General features: G+C 48.1%; 1 protein-coding gene across 2 annotated transcripts in view; it reads right to left on the bottom strand.

Moving 5' to 3' along the window:
* ZSWIM4 (zinc finger SWIM-type containing 4) overlaps positions 1 to 19,473 on the bottom strand; it is a 27,462-nt gene that overhangs the window by 4,853 nt on the left and 3,136 nt on the right. Inside the window, exons 2-12 of one of the 2 annotated variants that reach the window (XM_018570464.1) lie at positions 16,130 to 16,331; positions 7,246 to 7,593; positions 5,903 to 6,051; positions 5,185 to 5,335; positions 4,456 to 4,632; positions 2,602 to 2,925; positions 1,929 to 2,066; positions 1,514 to 1,774; positions 1,215 to 1,350; positions 961 to 1,115; positions 537 to 700 (exon numbers count right to left, since the gene is read on the bottom strand). In XM_018570464.1, the coding sequence (XP_018425966.1) occupies positions 537 to 700; positions 961 to 1,115; positions 1,215 to 1,350; positions 1,514 to 1,774; positions 1,929 to 2,066; positions 2,602 to 2,925; positions 4,456 to 4,632; positions 5,185 to 5,335; positions 5,903 to 6,051; positions 7,246 to 7,593; positions 16,130 to 16,331 (2,205 nt within the window). The remainder of the gene's footprint in view (positions 1 to 536; positions 701 to 960; positions 1,116 to 1,214; positions 1,351 to 1,513; positions 1,775 to 1,928; positions 2,067 to 2,601; positions 2,926 to 4,455; positions 4,633 to 5,184; positions 5,336 to 5,902; positions 6,052 to 7,245; positions 7,594 to 16,129; positions 16,332 to 19,473) is intronic. The other variant, XM_018570466.1, reaches the window with a different exon arrangement.

Raw genomic sequence — 19,473 nt, 5'->3', positions numbered from 1 at the left:
ATATATATATATCGGTAATTGTACTCGATACCGAAATCCTGGTATCGGTGCATCCCTACTTAATATACTGGCTATGCGGACAGGAAGTATAGTGTTATACTTGTGTGATCAGTCAAAGGGGGAACCTTTGAAAGTTCATAATGATGTCCACAGCCATTAATGGAAACCCCAACTGAGACCAATGTGTGGGCTGCCACCCTTGACCTTCACCAATCAGCAACTCAATGCATTGAAGCCTTTGAATCCGCAAACCATCCAGGAAGCAGAGTTCAACAATGGCGGCCTTCAAGTTTCCCCCAGCACAGGTGTCTGCTGGGGACTTTTGCTTTGCTACTTTCTTTGTGACTAAATGTGGAATCCCAGAATTTTAGAACTACCATCGATACAAGATAGGAGTTATTTTACACGATTGACATCGCTACTTCAGCAATAACTGATGAGCCATGTCACCGCCCTCCACATTTTTCTCAGTACTACTCATGGCCATAACTCATGGGTGACATCCAAATCCGGATATTTTACACTTTGCCTCTCACCTGTAATCCCAGTTCCAGAGAGATGTTCAGCAGGGTGGTGTCCGGAGGAGAATTGGGGGGTGTTGCTGTCTTACAAGCATCCTGGGCCAGCTTGAAGAGCAGAGCCGGGGAGTGGATGTGCTGCTGGATGGAGGCCAGGACTGTGTGAAGCCACTTAGGATCGCCTATGGAGGAGGACAAAGAGAATCAGATACAGATCAACAGTATATAAAAACCACCAATAAATGGAAGGACAAGGCGACAATAAAATGACTAGCAGCCTTCCTCATCTATTTAAACCATCAGCACATGCTTAGTGTTAAATAACTGAGACAGTGGCATTGTCATTTCCAAATGACTGGTGCCAGAACAAAATGGACCAGGTAGGGCATTCCAGTGAAAACAGATTTTTAACCCACATGTTCATATCTCATCAGTACCTTACCCTTGGCAGTAGTCAACATGGCTGATGCCAGCTCACATTGCCGTGTCTCCAGATGCCCCAAGATAAACCAGCGGGGAAAGCGACTAGTCAGCATGGAGTCCAATGGCATGATGTCTGATCCATGGGGAGGAAGGACAGACTCCAGTACAGGCAGCCTTGAACAGAGAAAAGACAATTCCGTTGAGACCAACCAATCAGATGACAGGATCAGCGGTAAAGGACAGATCACAGATACAGTTCTCACGACAACTCACCTCATAGCCCGTAAAGCAACACGATAGGCCAAGTCAGAGTCATGTGGGAGTAAAGCAGTAAATAGGAATCGAGCGAATGTATGCATGGGAACGCTCTCTCTATAGATCACTTCACCGAAACCGCTAAATGGACCGCCTGGGGACAATAGAGTGTGCATTAGTGGGTTGTAAATGCAATAGGTCACACAAAGTTAAAAAAAAAACAAGGACATCAAAACGTCATCGAGTTAGAGTAGGGCTTGAACAAGTCAAATGACCCTCCCCATCAGCCCCATTAATATCCACCATTTTATGCATACCTTCTAATAACAGCATTGCTTGCTTCCTTAGGACTTGGACCAGCCTCTCTCCCATTTCTAATGTTCCCAGCAGGCCGATGATCTGCTCTTCACTTCGCACCAGCTTGTCCTGTGCGTACAGTCCCTCCGGCATTGCTCGCTGCTGCCCCAAGCCCATGAGGGCCACTTCCAGTGCCAAGCAGAGCAGAGACTCTCCAGACTGGGATCCTCCAAGAACTGGGACATGTTGGTACATAACCTTCCTCTGCTCCCCGCCTATTTCTGCAAAGAGAAATCATGTCAGCACGCTCTAAAGGATGAGGAAGCATTGAACATCTCAGATACCAGCAACCTCAATTCTATTCACCTGATGACACACAACTTCATGTCAAAAGGCTTTATGAATTCCATTCAGCTTGTGGAAACAACCACCTACCTGGAAATGGCGCTGGTCCTTCATCTTCGGGCAAACTGGCCTCTAAGAAGGTCCTGCAGAGACAGCCAATTGGATCCAGTGGGTGGCCAATCCACCCCTCCAGGTTGGTTAGAGTGGTGCTACCTTTCATCTGCAGTTCTAAAGAAAAGAAGAGGATCAGAGGTGGGCCTGAGAAATGTATAAATGTGCTAATAAGAATTATACTTTATTTGTACCCATTCAGTTTTTAGTGTCAGTGGGAGCCCTGCTGTACCCATGACCATCCCCACTACTGACAGCCATAGGGGGACCTCCTATGAAGCCTAGCTACCCAGCAGCCATAGGTGGACCCTTATGAAGCACAGCTACCCAGAAGCCATAGGGAGAGCCCCATAAAGACATGGTTACCCAGCCACAGGAGCATGATAAAAAGGCACAGATACCCAGCCATAGGAGTGCCATGAGTCACATATACCCAGCCATAGGGGGGAAAGCCCATGAGACGCATAAAAAAAAAAAAAAAAAAAAAAAAAAAAGGATTCTTATCCTGAAATTACGGTGGAATTTGGCTCCCATTTGGGATGTAAATGTTTGTTACATACTCTAAATTCACACAGATGCCTGTTGGCCAAACCCAGTATAGTAGAATAGTCAAAATAAAGCAATGATCAGAATTGTCATCACCCCTGCTCACCTTTCCTCTGCTGTTTCAGCCCTTCCATCTGATGCTGCCGTTGAAGCCTCATGGTGTTCACCACAGAGACAGCCAGCCTCAGAGCCTGCTGTGGATACCCGTGGGATCGCAGTGCATCAACGCGAGCGCAGGCCACCGGGAAATGATCTCCTAGCCATAACGGTCGGCCTTGCGGGTCATAGGACAGCTTGTCGGTGTTGTTCTTTACCCCGGCACCTGGAGGGGCAGTCTCTCCATTCAGCACTCTCTGTAGGTGGGGATCATTCCAGCGCAGCTCTCCAGCCTTGAGAGCCCGGGCAAAAACTGTCTGACGGGGTGCAGGAGCTGCAGGCATAGACACACGGGGGTTAAAATGAACTGAAAATTGATACCGCTAGGCTTCACCTAAAGATCTATCCATATGTACCGTTCTGCGATAATGGAATTGCCTCTATCCTGATCTCAATCTGAACACTAAAAGGAGCAAACACCCTGGTGGAAACCCATACTATGAAAAGTCATAGGTGGCCATTGCTAAACTCTTCTTTGCTTTTGAAATTGCAACCTGACTGGATGCTTTGCTGTTTAGAGGCTACAATGCTTAAAAGGGTAATTCCACTTTGCCAGGTGAACTTGGGAAAATGGAATTCCAATCACCAAACTGCCCACTCCCCCCCCCATTCTTACCTAGGAGCAATGCTCCTTACCCTCTGTGGGGCTGCTGATGTATGATTGTACATTGTGCATTTATTTGTGAGGGAGTCTGCCGAGGAGCAAACCTCGATGACAACGCATCCGTTCACCTGTGAGGATCATGGGCCGTCCTACCTAGATATATTGCTTCCTGTACGGCTCCCTACACAGGGGAGTCTCAACAGGTCACCGGCACACACACACAGATGAATTAAATATCTCTTTGATATGCTTATTGAAAAATGTCACGGCATGTCATTAGAAGCTAAAGCTAGCGTTACCGCACCTTGTAGGGACCCTTCGTCACCATGTCGCTCTGATGAAGGGTCCCTGCGAGGTCCCGAAACGCTAGCTTCAGCTTCTAATGACATGCTGTGACATTTTTCAATAAGCATATCAAAAGAGATATTGAATTCATCTATGTGTGCCGGTGACCCGACGCCATGCGTGTGATCACCAGAGCACCACCACCATTGGAAGGTTGCACACCGTAAGGAGTGCGTGTGGTTCTCGGAAACAATTGACCCTACACAGGGGGGAGCTGATGTCCAGGCCTTTGAGTTTTCCCTCTTGTTACAGTAAATATAAGCCAGCCTGTTGGGTATCAACTGGATTTGTCCTCCTGAAGAAGCCACATCTGGCGAAACGCATTGAGAAGCTTTTGCAGTATACATTGATTCATCAAGGGCAAGCCATCTTCAAAATATGATGTGCAGTACAATATAACTACTTCTTGGATGGACATTTATATGTAAATGTAGACCAGCATCTGTAAATCTATCGTCATTCCTACATATGGGAAGTCCCCCCCCCCCCCCGGGTCATATTTGGATAACCGGGCATCACCCTGTTATCCCTCAATGGCTTTATAGGATTGTACACAGCATTCACAGCCCTGTGCTCTTTATTCTACATTTTGCTTGCAAATTAAGAGCACTCATTGGTCAGCGTGGTCACCTGACAAGCTGTGTTCAGTACGCAGAGCTGGGATGCTTCCCTTATCAGACAGTAACCAGAGGTTTCAATCCAACAAGAGTAGCTGCGAAGCAAGTGGATCCCTAAAATTACCCTGAGCTAAGAAGCTAAGAACATTTTGGGCATACAACTCCCTTGGGGAGAAGCCTGTGCCACCCTCCATGATCACACCCCAACCTGCCTCATACACCTTCCATGTAGACTTACCTTGCACTGCACTTAAACTCTGAGGCATGGTCTGTGTTCCTGGCCCATCCAGTGAATAGTTCCCCTCTTCCAGAGGACAAATGTCCATTGCGTTCCATCGTCTGAGCAGCTGCAACCAGGACTCCCTCTCCTCTGGGCGGCAATGCGGGCTGAGAACCACACAAACCCACAATGCACCTGTCACAGAAAGGGAAAAAGAAAAATTAAAAAGAGGGGACTTACAGATGAACCTTTCTTAAAACAAACACAATACTACAAACGCAAAGTCAAAGTGCCCCAAATAGATGACTTTAATGAAGATGTAAGGGCACATGATGAATTATATAGCAGGCATGCATTTGTTATTGTCAACTGCAGCCTTAGATCTGCCGTCATAAGCCATTCAATAACTAAGCTATAGAAGATACACCCACAGATCATTAAAACAGATTTATTGCTGGGGGGGGGGTGTGTGTGTGTGTGTGTGTGTGTGTGAGAAAAATGTTTAATGAGGCTTTGCTGGTGATAAACTGAAGATTGAGCTGTGCACCCCCACACAGAACAAATGTACATAATGAGGGAGGAGAACACTACAATGGGGGAAATACATGCACACTTTATATATTAATACAGAGTTAAAGAGGACATAACATTAATCTACATGTAGATCACAGAACCCCTCTAAGTGCCACATGTGGATCAGCCTCGGTTCCGGTCTATCTAGATCCCTGTGGATGCCACACAACTTACCCAACTCATCCCATAGCTGCCGACATTTGTCCGTCATCCCGGCTCCCTGCTGCCTCCAGAGTGCAAGGCGGGGGTCTTCCAAAAACTGTTCCGTCATCAAAATGAGCATACGGGCTCCGTTAGAGTCTCGCATCCTCAGCATCTCCCGGACCTGGCGGGATAAAGGAATAAAAAGGAGGTTATGAGACGCAACAGTACAGGTGAAAGCTCCATATCAATGCGAACCGATCAGTACATGTGACAGCAAATAACAGACATGTCACAACATACACCAACACAACGGCAAACTGAAATATAGGTAGACAACTATAGATGAGATGCATATATGGAAGAGGTTTTACTTGGAGGATTTGTATTTCTGTACAGTCACGCCTGAGATTTACACTGCTCTGCCACATGATGCACCCAGGCGGACAACACTACATACAGTAAAGTAATACTGCGGCGTCCTCGTTCCGCCTATTGACTGGTCATGTCTCTTCTCACTTTTCTCTCTCTTCCAATCAGCAAGTTCCTTGCTAGCCAATTGGATATACTGCATGCGAATGTGCTATCATGTCTGCCCTTCCCTCTCAGAGTCTGAGCACTCACAAGTTGAGAGGGCTGCAGAGGGGCTGATCTGTGCAATTCTTTACCATCCACCCCCCGGAAGACAACATCAAAGTTGCTTGGAGGAGGACACTCAAGGACTTTACTGGACACCAAGGGCAAAGCTCACCTTGTTGAACATAGATTGCAGCTGCTTGCTGGCTCCATAATAACCCCCATTGGACAGAAGCTGCTTCACTTGCTCCTGAATTTGTTCCTCGTCCAAATGCCAACAGTTGTCGTCCTCTCGTCCTGCACCCGCAGTGGGGTCTGGAGCTCCTGAGAAGCAAAAGTAGAAAAAATGATGAACACTGGATACCTATGAAATTAATTTTCCTGCATTACATTAATGGCCCCCATAGGAGAAAACCAGCACTGAGGCCATTTCCATGTTCATTCAACATTAACATGTACGTTCTGCTAAAATGACCGGGCACAGCACAATCTTCTCACACAATGTTCCTGTACTGATCTCAAGTTTTTCCTTAAAGGATCACTAGGGATGTCACTTTAAGACCAAGTACTTGCCCTCAGGTACTTGCCGATATCAATTACCGATACTTTTCCTTATGGGGACATGGCATTTTTTTCTAAAACAACAGACTGATGATTTTAAGGCAGTTTCTCACCAGAGCTAAATAAAGATGTCGCCAGAAATGAATACATGTCCCCACACCTGCCTACAAGTCCATGTCCCCACACCTGCCTACAAGTCCATGTCCCCACACCAGAATTATTCTCACCAGGCCGCGTGCTGAGCTCCCCCGGGTGACATGTCGATCTCTGCAGGCAGTTCCTATGCTGCGGAGTGTGCCGATGTACGGGGCTGTACTGTACGGTGTGTGGGGCTGTCCATGGCTGTGCCTGCGCCGGGAAGGAGGACATATACAACCGGAAAGGCAATGCCATGGACAGCTACTTGCAGGTCCCCACAGGCGCGGGAACTCGGACGGCCACTGTGATTTGAAAATTTAAAGGGCCGGTATTGGCCTTAAGAATACGGGGCATTTTCACGAGTACAAAAATGCCTGGTATCGGCCCCGATGCCGATACCAGTATCAGGACATCACTAAGGATCACCATAGCAAAAAAAATTATTCTATTCTGGCCGCTGTACGGGGTTAATGCCTGTAATGCTGGAATCCCGTATTGCTTGGTTTTGAAGATGAAAGCTCTAGTGTTATCATCCTTCCTTCTACAGAGTCACCTATCTGGACCAAGTAAGCAGACAGGTCAGGTCCTCCAATATGCTCACACTTGACCAGGACACACCAAGTAACGGAGTCAGAATCAAGGTGACAGCTCTGGAGCCCGGCCTTTCAAACACTAGTCAGCAAGGGCAGCCCCTATATTTCAATCCCTGAGCTACTTTAAAGAAGAACCTTAGAATTTGTCCCATTTAGAATTAATAAAAGGAAGACCCATCAGAACTCGTAGCATACGGAACCCCATTGTAAGAACTCCCGATCTTACCATGCACCCGGTTGATCTCAGACCCCAGCTGAAGGATCTCGTCTGCTAGTCGCTGGGCGGTCGGCAGCACTTCCGTGTGATGTTCGCTGATCAGGTACTGCACAAACTTCTGCAGCTGGTCCCTGTTCATCTGGGACAGAGTCTCCGAGATGGGAAGCCTCAGCTCCACTCCTCGCGCCCGCCGGATGCGGTGGAGGGACAGCGCCACCACGTGCGCGCAGTAGAAAATGTCTCTGTTCTCGCAGCCACAGCTGACCGAAGTGATCTTGCACCTGTCAAAGCTGATGGATACTTGGTAGGTCCGCTCCGGTTCCCCTGTTTCTGTGACTGATCCGCTGAGGTGGAACCCTACAAGAAGAGAGAGGAGGAGGTTAGAAGAGGACATTCAAGGTGTGGGCAACTCCAGCTGTTATAAAACTACAAGCCCCATGAGGCTTTGCAAGACTTGACCATTACAGGCATGACTCCCAGAAGCATAGCCATGTTGGGATTTAGGGTTGCCCACCCCAGGGATACTTTTATTCAGGTCAGAGTATTTTCAATTACCCATTTCAGAATTTACCAAAATTTTCAACGCAACTGTCCAACTGCTACGTTATAGTTCCATTTAGTTTTCGGTCAGTCACGCTTGACTGGTAGACTTAAAGGAGAAGTAAATCACAACCACTGTACAGCAGTACTAAAGAGTGAGATGTGCCTACATCCACGAGGAGCAAATACAATCACGCCACAAGATATACAACAATTTGTTCAACAAATTTCAAAAAACACAGAAAATTTACAGAACGGGAAGTTTTAATTTTTATGTTAACGTGGAATGCCAGCACGCAGAGCATTTCCAAACCCAAAGTAAAATCTAAAGCCGACCATAAATAATGGTTTCTATCAAGCGACTCAAAACTATAGGCAAGCCGAGATAAAAGACCATTTGTTTGTTGGTTATCAGCAGCCCAAAATCGCCCCCTCCCCAAATCTTCTGTCTCATTGACCTCCCATTGAGCAGTGTTAGATAAAGCTTCCCACTGGCATAATCTAATTACTGGTTGGTGAGAACGCACATCAAAAGATGGCGTGGGTAAATGATACAGAAAAAAAGTTCTAAGCACATCATTTTTAATCAAATATTAGGAGACAATTGTCCCCCCGCGAGGTGGAGCATCCGAGCACATAGAACACAAGCAGTTCCAAAAATGACCGGCGGATACATTTTCCAGGATTGCAATTGCAGTACAATTAGTTGTAGAATAGACAGACCCAGATTGGGGGGGGGGGCCTGGATGCACCCAGATGGACTCCCGATTATGATCAGCAGAGGGAAGAGTCATGAAACCAGTTTATAATCTCCAGTTTGTAGCGATGGGGGCAGCATTGTGCAACCAACCTTCCGCTTCCCATCTGTTCACACAAACTCGCCCTAACCTAATTCTCAAGCACATGGAGAGCAGGGGAGGGGCCAGGTAATCAGGACCCTCCATAAATAATACAACAGGCTCTACATGCAGTTTATGTAAGAAGGAACACGGGGAAGACTGTAGATGATCATCATCATCATCATCATCAACTGTTAAAGGAACAAACTTGAAGCATGTCCCCCTAATGCAGTGGTTCTCAACCTTTCTAGGGCCTGGACCCCTTGGTAACATTTGCCAAGTTGTGGTGACCCTTCAACGGTAAAATTTAGGGTTGACGCGGCTGCTGCAGCGACATCTGGCGGCTTGGTGGGAGAACTGACACTCAGCGGTGTATTTAGGAAACCTGCTGCCCTAGGCAGGACAGTGACGCCGCCCCCCCCGTACTAACATTTCGGTGGACTGGCCGACAGCACCAAGGGGGCTGACATCATGAGCCGCGGCCTCGCCATCAGCAAACAATTCCCCTCCCCCCGGCTGACATCATGAGCCGCCGCCACCTCGCCATCACCAAACAACACCACAAACCCCCCGCACCCATGACGATCACTCACCGGAGCAGTCAAACCAGCGCCGCCCTCTGTATGGTCACCGCCGTCCGCGTCACTGCCGCTACGATGTCCTAAGGTTCTCTCCCCTTCTCTCAATCTTCTCTCCCCGCAGCAATTGCCGCCCTCTGGGAATCTGCCGCTCCAGGCAAACGCCTTGTTTGCCTAGTGGCAGATACGCCCCTGCTGACACTGCTGCGCTAGGAGAGGGCTGAGGAGGACTCTCACCTAGCAGAGCAGAAATCACACAGCGACCCACAGGTTGAGAACCACTGTTGTAACAGCTAAAATGGCAAACCATATAACACAAGCCGAGGGTGTCAGCTTTTATTATTAATAATAATAATAATAATGATGATGATGATGATGATGATGATGATAAAATCACTAGATGGGGACCTGATGGAGAACTGCAGGTCCCCCTCTGCTGATTGACAGCAGGAGTGGGCGGGTGCAATAGCTAGTTTGCTATTGCAAAGTGAAATAGCCCATAGGAATGTAGCTATGCGGTCCAATGCCAATTTATTTGTTTTTTTCTGACTTACGGCGGCCGGGGCTCCGAAGTCAGAAATAAAAAAACAATCGCAGCAAAAGGTTTACTCTGCTCGATCGAGCAGATTAAACCTTTCCGGGAGAAAGTGTTTCTCTCCCGGGCGGTCGGGAGCCTATTATCTAATAGCGGGAGACTCCCGGCGACCCCCAAAGGGGTCCTGACCCACAGGTTGAGAACCGCTGCACTAATGGGACAAAAGATCTGCCTGTGCAAGTCCAAACATAGGTGCGTTTTTCCCCCCCCAATAGGAACCATAGACAACTGGACAGTCTTCATATGACCACTAAATACTCAGAGGATGTTTTTAGGTATGGATGGAGCATGGTGCACCCAGTCAGCCCGTGGCTTCTTGGGTCTTGGACACATGCACAGTTCCGACTCGGTTCCTTTCCTACCTTCATGTATTCCAGTTCGTCCTATAAGGACACCCATAGAGGATATTTTAGCTATGGATAGAACATGGTGGACCCAGTCAGCCCGAGACTTTTATTGTGTATTGGACACTCGCACACAATTCTCGACTCCCATCCTGTCCTACCTTCATGTATTCCAGTTTCTCCTATAACAACACCCACAGAGGCTATTATAGCTATGGATAGAACATGGTGGACCCAGTCAGCTCGTGGCTTCTTATGTGTATTAGACTCATGCACATTTCCCAACTCTGTTCCTTTCCTACCGTCATGTATTCCAGTTCCTTCTATGACACCCATAGCCGATATTTTAGCTATGGAAGGTTCATGGTGGACCCAGTCAGCCTTTGGCTTCTAAACGTGTATAAGACACTTGCACACAATTCTCGATTCCCATCCCATCCTACCTTCATGTAATTCCTATTTAGAGCGAATGCAAAAAGGAAGGACGGGAGCAAGGGGAGGCCAAGGCCGGGAGGAATTGCTACCGTATTAGGCCAGTACTAATAAGCTATGTTGGCTGATGGCCCCAAGAGGAGATCGTTCACCATTGATCGCTGGTCTGTTGGCCCTGAGACGAGATACTTCCCCATTAATCATTGAGCACAACAGGACCCGAAGTCAATAACACATGGCAGGCATTATATAGCTACCGGCTTCCAGCAGCAGCTATTTCTCGGACTCTGAAAGGTCAAGTAACCGAAAACAGGGATCCACAAAAGAAAGTTGACGGTGGAAAAGGCATCCCAATAAACCATGTTCACTAGAACACCCACCGCTCACCATAACCACCAAGAAACGTAGCACCACGGCATGCATTTAGCCAGAGTAATGTGCCCCTTCTATGAAGGGGGTAGTTGGCTGTATTTGGCTCCCCAGAGCTAAAAAGAGCCCAGTCCTCCTCCCCTGGTAGGGAACTCCACATAATGGGCAATGAGTGCAGAGTTGGGAGCATGGCATAGATCTCTTCCAAAGTGATTGACAGTTTCCTCTGTCTTATGGGTTGCGGTTTTGACATTGGTGACAAAGAAATACAAATAAATAAAAACAAAACAAAAATCAGCTAGAAAAAAAGAAAAATACAATATTGTCAAACGCAATAACTTCATATGGAAAGGTTTCCTCTCTCACTACAACGAGCCCAGCCACCCACCACTCATCGCAGAGTAACAGAACCCAAGCAAACATGTGCGCAGGCTTGCTGGGCCCTCAATAAAACCATTGAGGGCTCTCAGTCTGTCTCAGGTCTCCACGGTCAGGACATGTGTGGGATCCGTGACGCATGACAGACTGGGTATCAGCCTAGTATTGTCCTCCGTCACACGCCTCGGGCCCTAGATGCTTGTGTCCCCTGCCACATGTTATGGTTCAGTTGTCAGTGACTGGTCAGAGGATGGAGCTACGGTGTGTGGTGGGGGGCACAGGCATCGGACACTCCTGGAAGTGTCAAACAAAACAGCCATAGGCTCCAACACTGGAAGGAAGGAAACACAGGACCCAGAGACACGTATACTGCTCCTTCTTTCTTTCGCAGGACACTTTCACCTCTTTATTTTTTTATTTTTTTTTTAAACTTGACAGGGTGACTTGTTCTTGTTCACACCAAATGCAGACCAGATCCGGTCAGGTTTCTGCACACGCAGTGTAGTGGGTTGTGCCGCGTTTTAGACGCGTTTAGGGCCGTTTTTTTAAAAGTTTAACATGGACTTTCAGGCACTTGCATGCGTTTTTGATGCGTTCCAGAGCAGGTAAAATAGGGCTTGCCGCATTTTTTTCATCCGGTCTGGATCTGGTCTGGATCCGCACGCTGCGATGTGAACTGGAGGTCAAAATACCATAGGAATACATTGGATGCAGTTTTGATCCGGTCTGCACCTGCTCTGGTCCGGATCTGCTCCGCGCTTGGTGTGAACAAGGCCTAAAGGAATGTTTAAAAGGAGAACTATGAGGCGAGTGATTTTCACTCATCCTCATAGTTCGAGCCGAAGTGTGACAATGAAACGGTCACACATCGGCTCAATAGATCGGGAAGTGAGCGAACACATACCGGCGCTCGCTCACTTCTCGATCAACTCCCTGTAGAGAGCCATGACTGTCACTCACGGCTCCCCGCAGGGATTCCCCCCTCCCTCTCCGATCCTCCAGCGCTGACTGGCGGAACGGACGGGGGTGGGGACGGGCACAGCTGGCTCTGTCTCTAGATAGGCAGAGCCAGCTGTCAATCACGCAGCTGGGTGGATCTCGACAGTAATGTCGGGATCCGTCCCGGCTGCGGCGGTCTCAGTATACCGCGAGCTGTAGCTTGCCATATACTGAGCTTTGGATCCCAGGAGAACGCTAGTTTATCCTCTTGTGACCCTGAGGAGAACTATGGGGTAAAACACTGACCCCATAGTTCTCCTTTAAGTTTACTTTTAGCGAGTGCACTTTTTTTTTTTTAGAAGAATGGGGAAAATAATGATCCACTACCACCAACAACCACAGGGCCATAGAGTTGAAGCAACCCCCAAAAATCCAAATCACACACATTCTATCAGCTTGCTTGATGGGGTTCCGGATTTCCGAATGATTTTTGTTCGGCAGCAATAACTCTCCACATAGTAAATCTATATCAATCCATAAAATTGAAGGAAATGTGAAAAATCGCTGTCACTTGTATTAGTGAGCACGGGCTGGCTGAAACCGTCATGTGCATGGCCAGCATAGCGGACGTGCAATGAAAGTGAAATGGTAAAGCCCAAAATCACTGCGCTGAGCTTCTAAGGGGCCCATTTCCAGCAATGAGCAGATATTGCCCAACGCTGTACATTCCCAGTTATGCTATGTAGTGGTCTGCATTTTACAGGCCATTCATAAAATGACATACAGCCTGGTTAGCATTGCAGAGAGCGCTCCGAAGATGGAGTAATGGCTGGGTGTGTGACCAGGCTCTCCTCCCGGCATTCCCCCCCACTGTATTAATTTAATACAGGTCAGGGTTCAGAAGCCAGTAAAGCACTACACTGTATACACATTTGTAAAGCACACAGCTGGTTTGTACTTTATAAATGCCCCCCAAGTCAAACAGAGCCTGTATAGGTTGTGTGCATCATTTTCTCTGACATACAAAACGACAGCATTCATAGGGACTGAGGTTTTCAAACCCCGTAGGCTTAGAGGATTATTATTATTTTGGTGGTAAATGATCACAGAATTCCCACTAATACCCGGAACTAAATAACCAAGGTTAGATTTTCAGACGAGGATTCAGAAACTGCCACAACCTGCGTGACCACTCTCCTCCGATACGCGGCATCACGTCTCGTCTCGGCAGATTGTATTTTGGGTTCCTGCGGAGCTGTGGCACATGCACAGGCGTGCCCACTGACTAAATACAGGGCAACAGGCCTGGGCAAGCCGGCGCTCTCTCAGGCCACTGAGTCAGGCGGACAAAAGGGAGAAAAAAAAACAAAATCTGGCGTGACGCGATAATTGTCACCAACTGTCACCTCCGCGACAAGTCGCTGCCTGCAATGTCAGGTGTGGACAGTTACAGGTGAAAGCGTCTACATTCCTCCCGAGATCAGTATAAGTAGAATGTGCAACACGTCCATCACATGTGTAACAGGAACCCGGGGGGGGGCGATCACATCATTATAGAATCCAGAGTCAGCTCCATTGACAACAACCAGTGAAAACCCGAAAGGATGGGCGCCAGCTGTAATCTGTAATTTTTAAGGAGTATTGGTGACCGGGCCCCTGGGATTTGTCCAGCCTTGGACTAGAGAGAGCCTTTGTGTCCTACACTTCACCCACACGGAGACAAATCAAATCCATTCACGAGATTTACCTTCACTTCCTGTCCAAGAGAAACAGGAAGCAAGACAAAATCTCTTCTAAAAGTAAATGCCCCTCTGAGGCTGGCCTTACACTTTTCAGGGTTTAATTAGAAAAAAAAAAAAAACAACAAAAACACACAACTCTTGATGGCTGCCATCCACACTATTAGCCGGCCTTTGTATGTGGACTAGGTATGCACCGATGCCAGTTTTTCGGTATGGAGTACCGATTTTTTATTTTTTTTGCGGCACTCGCTGATACAGAGTACCGGTGCCTTGTGCCCCGATCGCCAGGAAGTTGGGCAGCGGATCATGAGCCGTCGCCCGGCTTCCTGACTGCCTGTGTTCTAGCAAAAAAACATCGGCTTCAGAGGCTGCCTGACCAATTAGGAAGCTGGGCGGCGAGTCACGAGGTGCCGTCTGGCATCCTGATTGGTCATCCATGGGGAAAAAAAAAAAAAAAGTGTACTGAAGCCCCAACATCACTGAATGCGACATTTCAATGGCATGGGTTCCCACGTTATCTGGCTGCGCAGAACCTTCCATTGGGATTTTCAGTTTAGTACGCCGGCTCTTCCTACATTTAGCCACATAAACCCGACTCCGGGCTTCTAATCCTTCCGCACGCCATCCAAAACTTTAAAAAAAATGCCCAAAGATCTCCTATTAAAGGGTATCTAGGGTCAAAAAACAAAAATAAATCTGTATTTTTATATTGCATTTCCATTCTACTCCTAATACCCATATTGATGTAGATTTTTATAAACCTATTGAAGATGCCCATAGGATGTACTTCCTCAATGCACTGACACCATCCCACTCTGTCCTTTGAATATGCTCTTCCTGGGGTCACCATTCTCGCACAGCATGCCTTGTGAGCTACAACTCAGCGTCTGAACAATGTAACATTAGCATTACTTGCTGGACGCAATGCATGCTGGGACATGTAGTCTTCAGCAATGAAGATTGCATCCTATCAAGGGAAAGAGATGCAAAGCACACTGGGAATCCAGGAAGTTGTTGGAAGTGATGGGCAGACTGAAGGCAGCACTCACTACATAAAAGGGATTTAAGCTTTGATTGTATTGTCAGAAACCACTCCAGTATGTATCCCTATTACAATGCTGATGATATAAGAGGAGAGGACGTGCTGGGACTTTACATCTCCTTTAAATACACTTTTAGGCCTCATTCACACTAGTGCTGCGTACATGGCCATATCGGGCAGCTCCCGGAAAGGACAGGTGCTGCGTGTGATTAGTACGCAGCCCCCATCCTTCTCTATGGGAATATGCAGCCGTACGCCCCCCTACACTCATCTCAACTGCAGGTCCGTACGGGTGCGGGGGGTGTCCCGGCTCGGACGCAGACAGGATCCATCCTGTCAGTGTACGAGTACGTACACCCGCATGGACGTGCAGGGCAGGTAAGTGTTGGACGGCGTATGGCTGCGTATTCCCATAAAGGACAGGGGCAGCGTACTGATCACGCGCAGCACCTGTCCTTCCCGGGAACAGCCCGATATGGCCGTGCACGCAGCGTGGAGTTGTACGTACCGGCTGTTTCTAGTGTGAATGAGGCCTAAAGATACCATGGCAGTGCCGCTTAGTGACCGGTCCTGACTGAACACACAGCCCGTTCTTGATGCCTACAGCAACCTGACAGCTCCTATAATACCAGCAATGAAGAACCCAACCAGCCTTCTATAGGCACCAGCAATTGCTCATCCTCCAAACGCTTATGGTTCTGGCCTATCCTCCAAACGCTTATGGTTCTGGCCTACTGGGCCTGAATCAAACTGGGGGCCCAGAGACCCGACAAAGCAGCCCATTCATAGAAGCATCTCTGCGTTCTGCATGTGAATAAAAGCCGCCTTGGTCTATGTACGCGCACAGGCAGACAAAACTTGGCACCTGCTAAACAGAGGCCTATGTTTGTGTTCAAAATAATTCTGCTAAACCTGATCGGCGAGAGCGGCTGGGCCCCCGAGGGACATGCAGGCACGGTGAATGCCATCTAAAGCCCGCACAATAATAAACAGATTGTGTTCATTGTACATGAGATAAAAGCCTCATCGCTGAGGGCGGCCGGCGCAGGATCAGGCCCGGACCGGACTTTCTCATAGCCTTGGGTCATCACTTACCAACTTGGAGCACTCGCTGCACCGCTCCAGACTGGAAGAGCTGCAGGCCGCGGTTGAAGGGCACCCGGGAGTCACGTTCGCCGTCCGGAGGGTGGTACCCCAGTGAGGAGTACATGCAGATCTCCTTCTCGCTGCGCGGGAACGACCAGAAGACGATGCGTTTCTGAACGGGCTCCGGCACCCTGGAAAAGCGTTCTTCCACCTGGGGAGAGGGAAGCTTCAGTTAGTAAAACCATGACCAGAACAATCTACATATAACAACCATTCGTCATGTACATCCTCCCGTGTGAGCCGCCATATTGTGGACTTCCAGGCTTTGCTGTGACCAACATGTGGCCCCAGGAATCCCAAGACACGTACGGCTTTAATGGGGGGAATTTATCAAAACTGGAGCAGTTGCCCATGGCAACCAATCAGCTTCTCTATTCAGCTTCTCTATTCAGCTTGCTCAGGTAAGATTTGAAAATGACAGAGAAGCTGATTGGTTGCAGTGCAAATCTGCTCCAGATAATCAATAAATTCCCCCCAAAGTCCCTATAATGTAAACACAGGGGATGCCACCATTGAAAATGATAGCCGAGTGGCTGCAACACGTATACAAATCACCGCCAGCCCAACTCCCCCCCAAAATGTGCTTGTGGATACATCAGGACCACCGTCAGGTTTTTACTACCTGTGCGTCCTCCCTGAGGAGATTACACCTCACTTCCTTTCCTGCTGACCAAACAGGAAGTAAGGTGATGTCCCCTGTATGGGCAGGGGAAGCAATAAAGACGGGCACCGTTGCCCACTATTGTTTACTTCCTGTCATTTTGCTCACTTCCTGTATCTGTAACCACAAAGTTAGAAACCCCAAAACAGTTTCCTATAGTGTGCGGGCCCCTACTGGAGAGATTCACCCTCTCTTTGTCCTGGTGAATGTTGTCATGGGCACAGAAAGTGCCATTGCAAGAGATTTTTTTCTTACTTCCTGTTGGGTTTCAAGGACAGGAAGTAAGGAGAAGCCCTCCCCTTAATAGGGCACAGCAAGTAAATAAAATAAATACCAGACAGGGGTTTATGGAACAGGAAGCGGAGGGGAAATCTTCCAATGGTGACACCTGTTGAAGAAAGGATTTCCTCTAACTCCTCAGAGATTTCCTTACTTCCTGTTATGTGCTTGGGACAGGAAGTCAGCGATGGTAACAATTTCATTCCTCAAAAGTTCTATTTTGGGATACTTTGTTACATTTGTAAAACGGGTGTAGCCTAAAATTGGGCCATTTCAGTTTTTTGTTTAACTAAAAATCGCCAAACGTTTAGCTCCTAAAACAACGAATAGGAACAAGTGTGATAAGTACACCAGAAAACGTCTTAAACAAAATATATGACCATGGAGGGAAGACCGATCCCACCTCCACCGAACTTTACTTTCTACCTTTTGTATCATTTCCTCCCTTTTAGATTGTAAGCTCTCAGGGTAAAGGCCCTCCCAACCCTCTTTTATTGTGACTGGACCGTCTCCCTTCAGTGCTGCACAATCCTGTATAATAACACTTCTCTAGAATAGTCCTCATCTGAAGAGGCAGTCACCGCACCCCTTGGCACAGACATGGCCGCCGTTGCTGAATTCAGGTGAAGGACATGCAAATCAGCAGTGATTGAACCGATACTGTGCGGGTGAATATCGCCCTCATTCTGATGAATGTGTCAGAGACTTTAAAGTGAATTCACTAGGAAGGAGTCACACGGTAACGCACCCCCGACCCCCCAGGCAGCCGTGCGCTGCTAAAGTCTAAAGTCTGGTATCCACGGTTATATTTTTGTTTAACCTGCGGGCTAAATTAAAAAAACAAAAACCCACCAAAAACAAAAAAAACTCTCCCGCTGTGAGCTCTGTATTCTGACAGGGGTGCCACCCCCTGTCAAAATACCCAAATGGTTCTCCCAGCTGATTGGCTGCAGGTACTATTCGACCGAGGGATTGCCAACATGTTCCTTCAGCAAAAGTTGATCCAAATAGAGGGGATAGGGACACAGACCAAGCAAATTTCCGACAATTCCTGCCGAGTCAGCCAAAATTCACTCCATGAGTACCCAGCTTAAGGCCTTAAATGTTCAAAGGGGACCCGTGCACTAAGCAATGCTAGACGCCTGGCTATTACATCAACACTCCGGCTCTATACCTTCGGGACCACCGAACTGAAACAGTGGGCGTCGGCGCCCAAGGCAGGGGGGAGACCCCCGTGGGCGCCCAAGGCTGTAGAGTCATGGAAGCTGCCCCTGCTGAGCCTTCCCTGTCATGGAGATGCATGGACTTCAACCTTTCTAGGGTCTCTGACCTGGCAGAAGTATAGAGATGTGATGTCAGTCGTTTACAGCATAATTATTCCAGGTCGGTGGCATGTTGAGACCCCCATGGGCGCCCAACGCCAGCAGAAGTATAGAGCTGTGATGTCATACTTATTCCGGGTCGGTGGCGTGTTGATGGCAAATACAATACAGACAGGAAAAAGCATCTTTTTTAGGACACGGACGGCAGCCCCCTTGTACTTCTGCCATGACAGGGTCACTTTTGTTGAACGCCGGGTTGCCGACTTGGCCACACTCAAACTTCATCCGAGTCCGCGAAATTTGACCGGTTTGTGGCCAGCTAGCTTCTCTACAAAAGATCAAAGTGTAGTTACCATAGCAACCAGATTTCAGTAAACCAAAAATGTGAAGACCGGTTGCTATGGGTTACTGAACTTGGCACACTCCATGCTGGTTATTAATAAACACATAAATCCCCGTTTCCAACACCCACATTGAATGAGGACTGGAGCCGTCTGACGCACGCCGAGGTGTCACTCACACGACGTACAATTGCAGCGAGGCGCCAGATTTAGCTCCAGTGAATTAATTTTGGACCCAAACTGGGCGAAATCGCCCTGCGGCTTCCTTCCAGGTGCTCATAGCTCAGTGTGCAGGAAAGTGACAGGTGACAGACACTCCCGGCGTGATGGCATGTCGGGAGAGGCGTGATGGCATGTCGGGAGAGTCCGGGGAGGGTGGAGAGTATGAGGAAGTGATGAGGTCATGACGATACTATGATCCAAGAATGACACAAATAAACAAATCCATTCACTGTGCAATCTGAGCCTGTGTACATAGCTCACAGATCACTCCCTGCCCAGTGTCACATCCTAATCTACTCCATTATTTACAGAGCAGGGGTTGTCACCTCCAGGAAAGCCGCCATCCGCAGATCCCATACTAGATATGGGGCAGACAAGCTAAACCTAACCCCGGAGACTGCTTCCACCAGACTTTTCTCACACAGGTGCCCTGCATCATCAGAACCCCACTCCAAAACAGGCAGCCAC

The sequence above is a fragment of the Nanorana parkeri genome, unplaced genomic scaffold (assembly GCF_000935625.1).
Source record: "Nanorana parkeri isolate BGI_ZX_2015 unplaced genomic scaffold, ASM93562v1 scaffold1536, whole genome shotgun sequence".
Classification (NCBI taxonomy): domain Eukaryota; kingdom Metazoa; phylum Chordata; class Amphibia; order Anura; family Dicroglossidae; genus Nanorana; species Nanorana parkeri.
The sequence above is the reverse complement of the archived record's forward strand: the minus strand, read 5'-3'. Positions and strand labels throughout refer to the sequence as shown.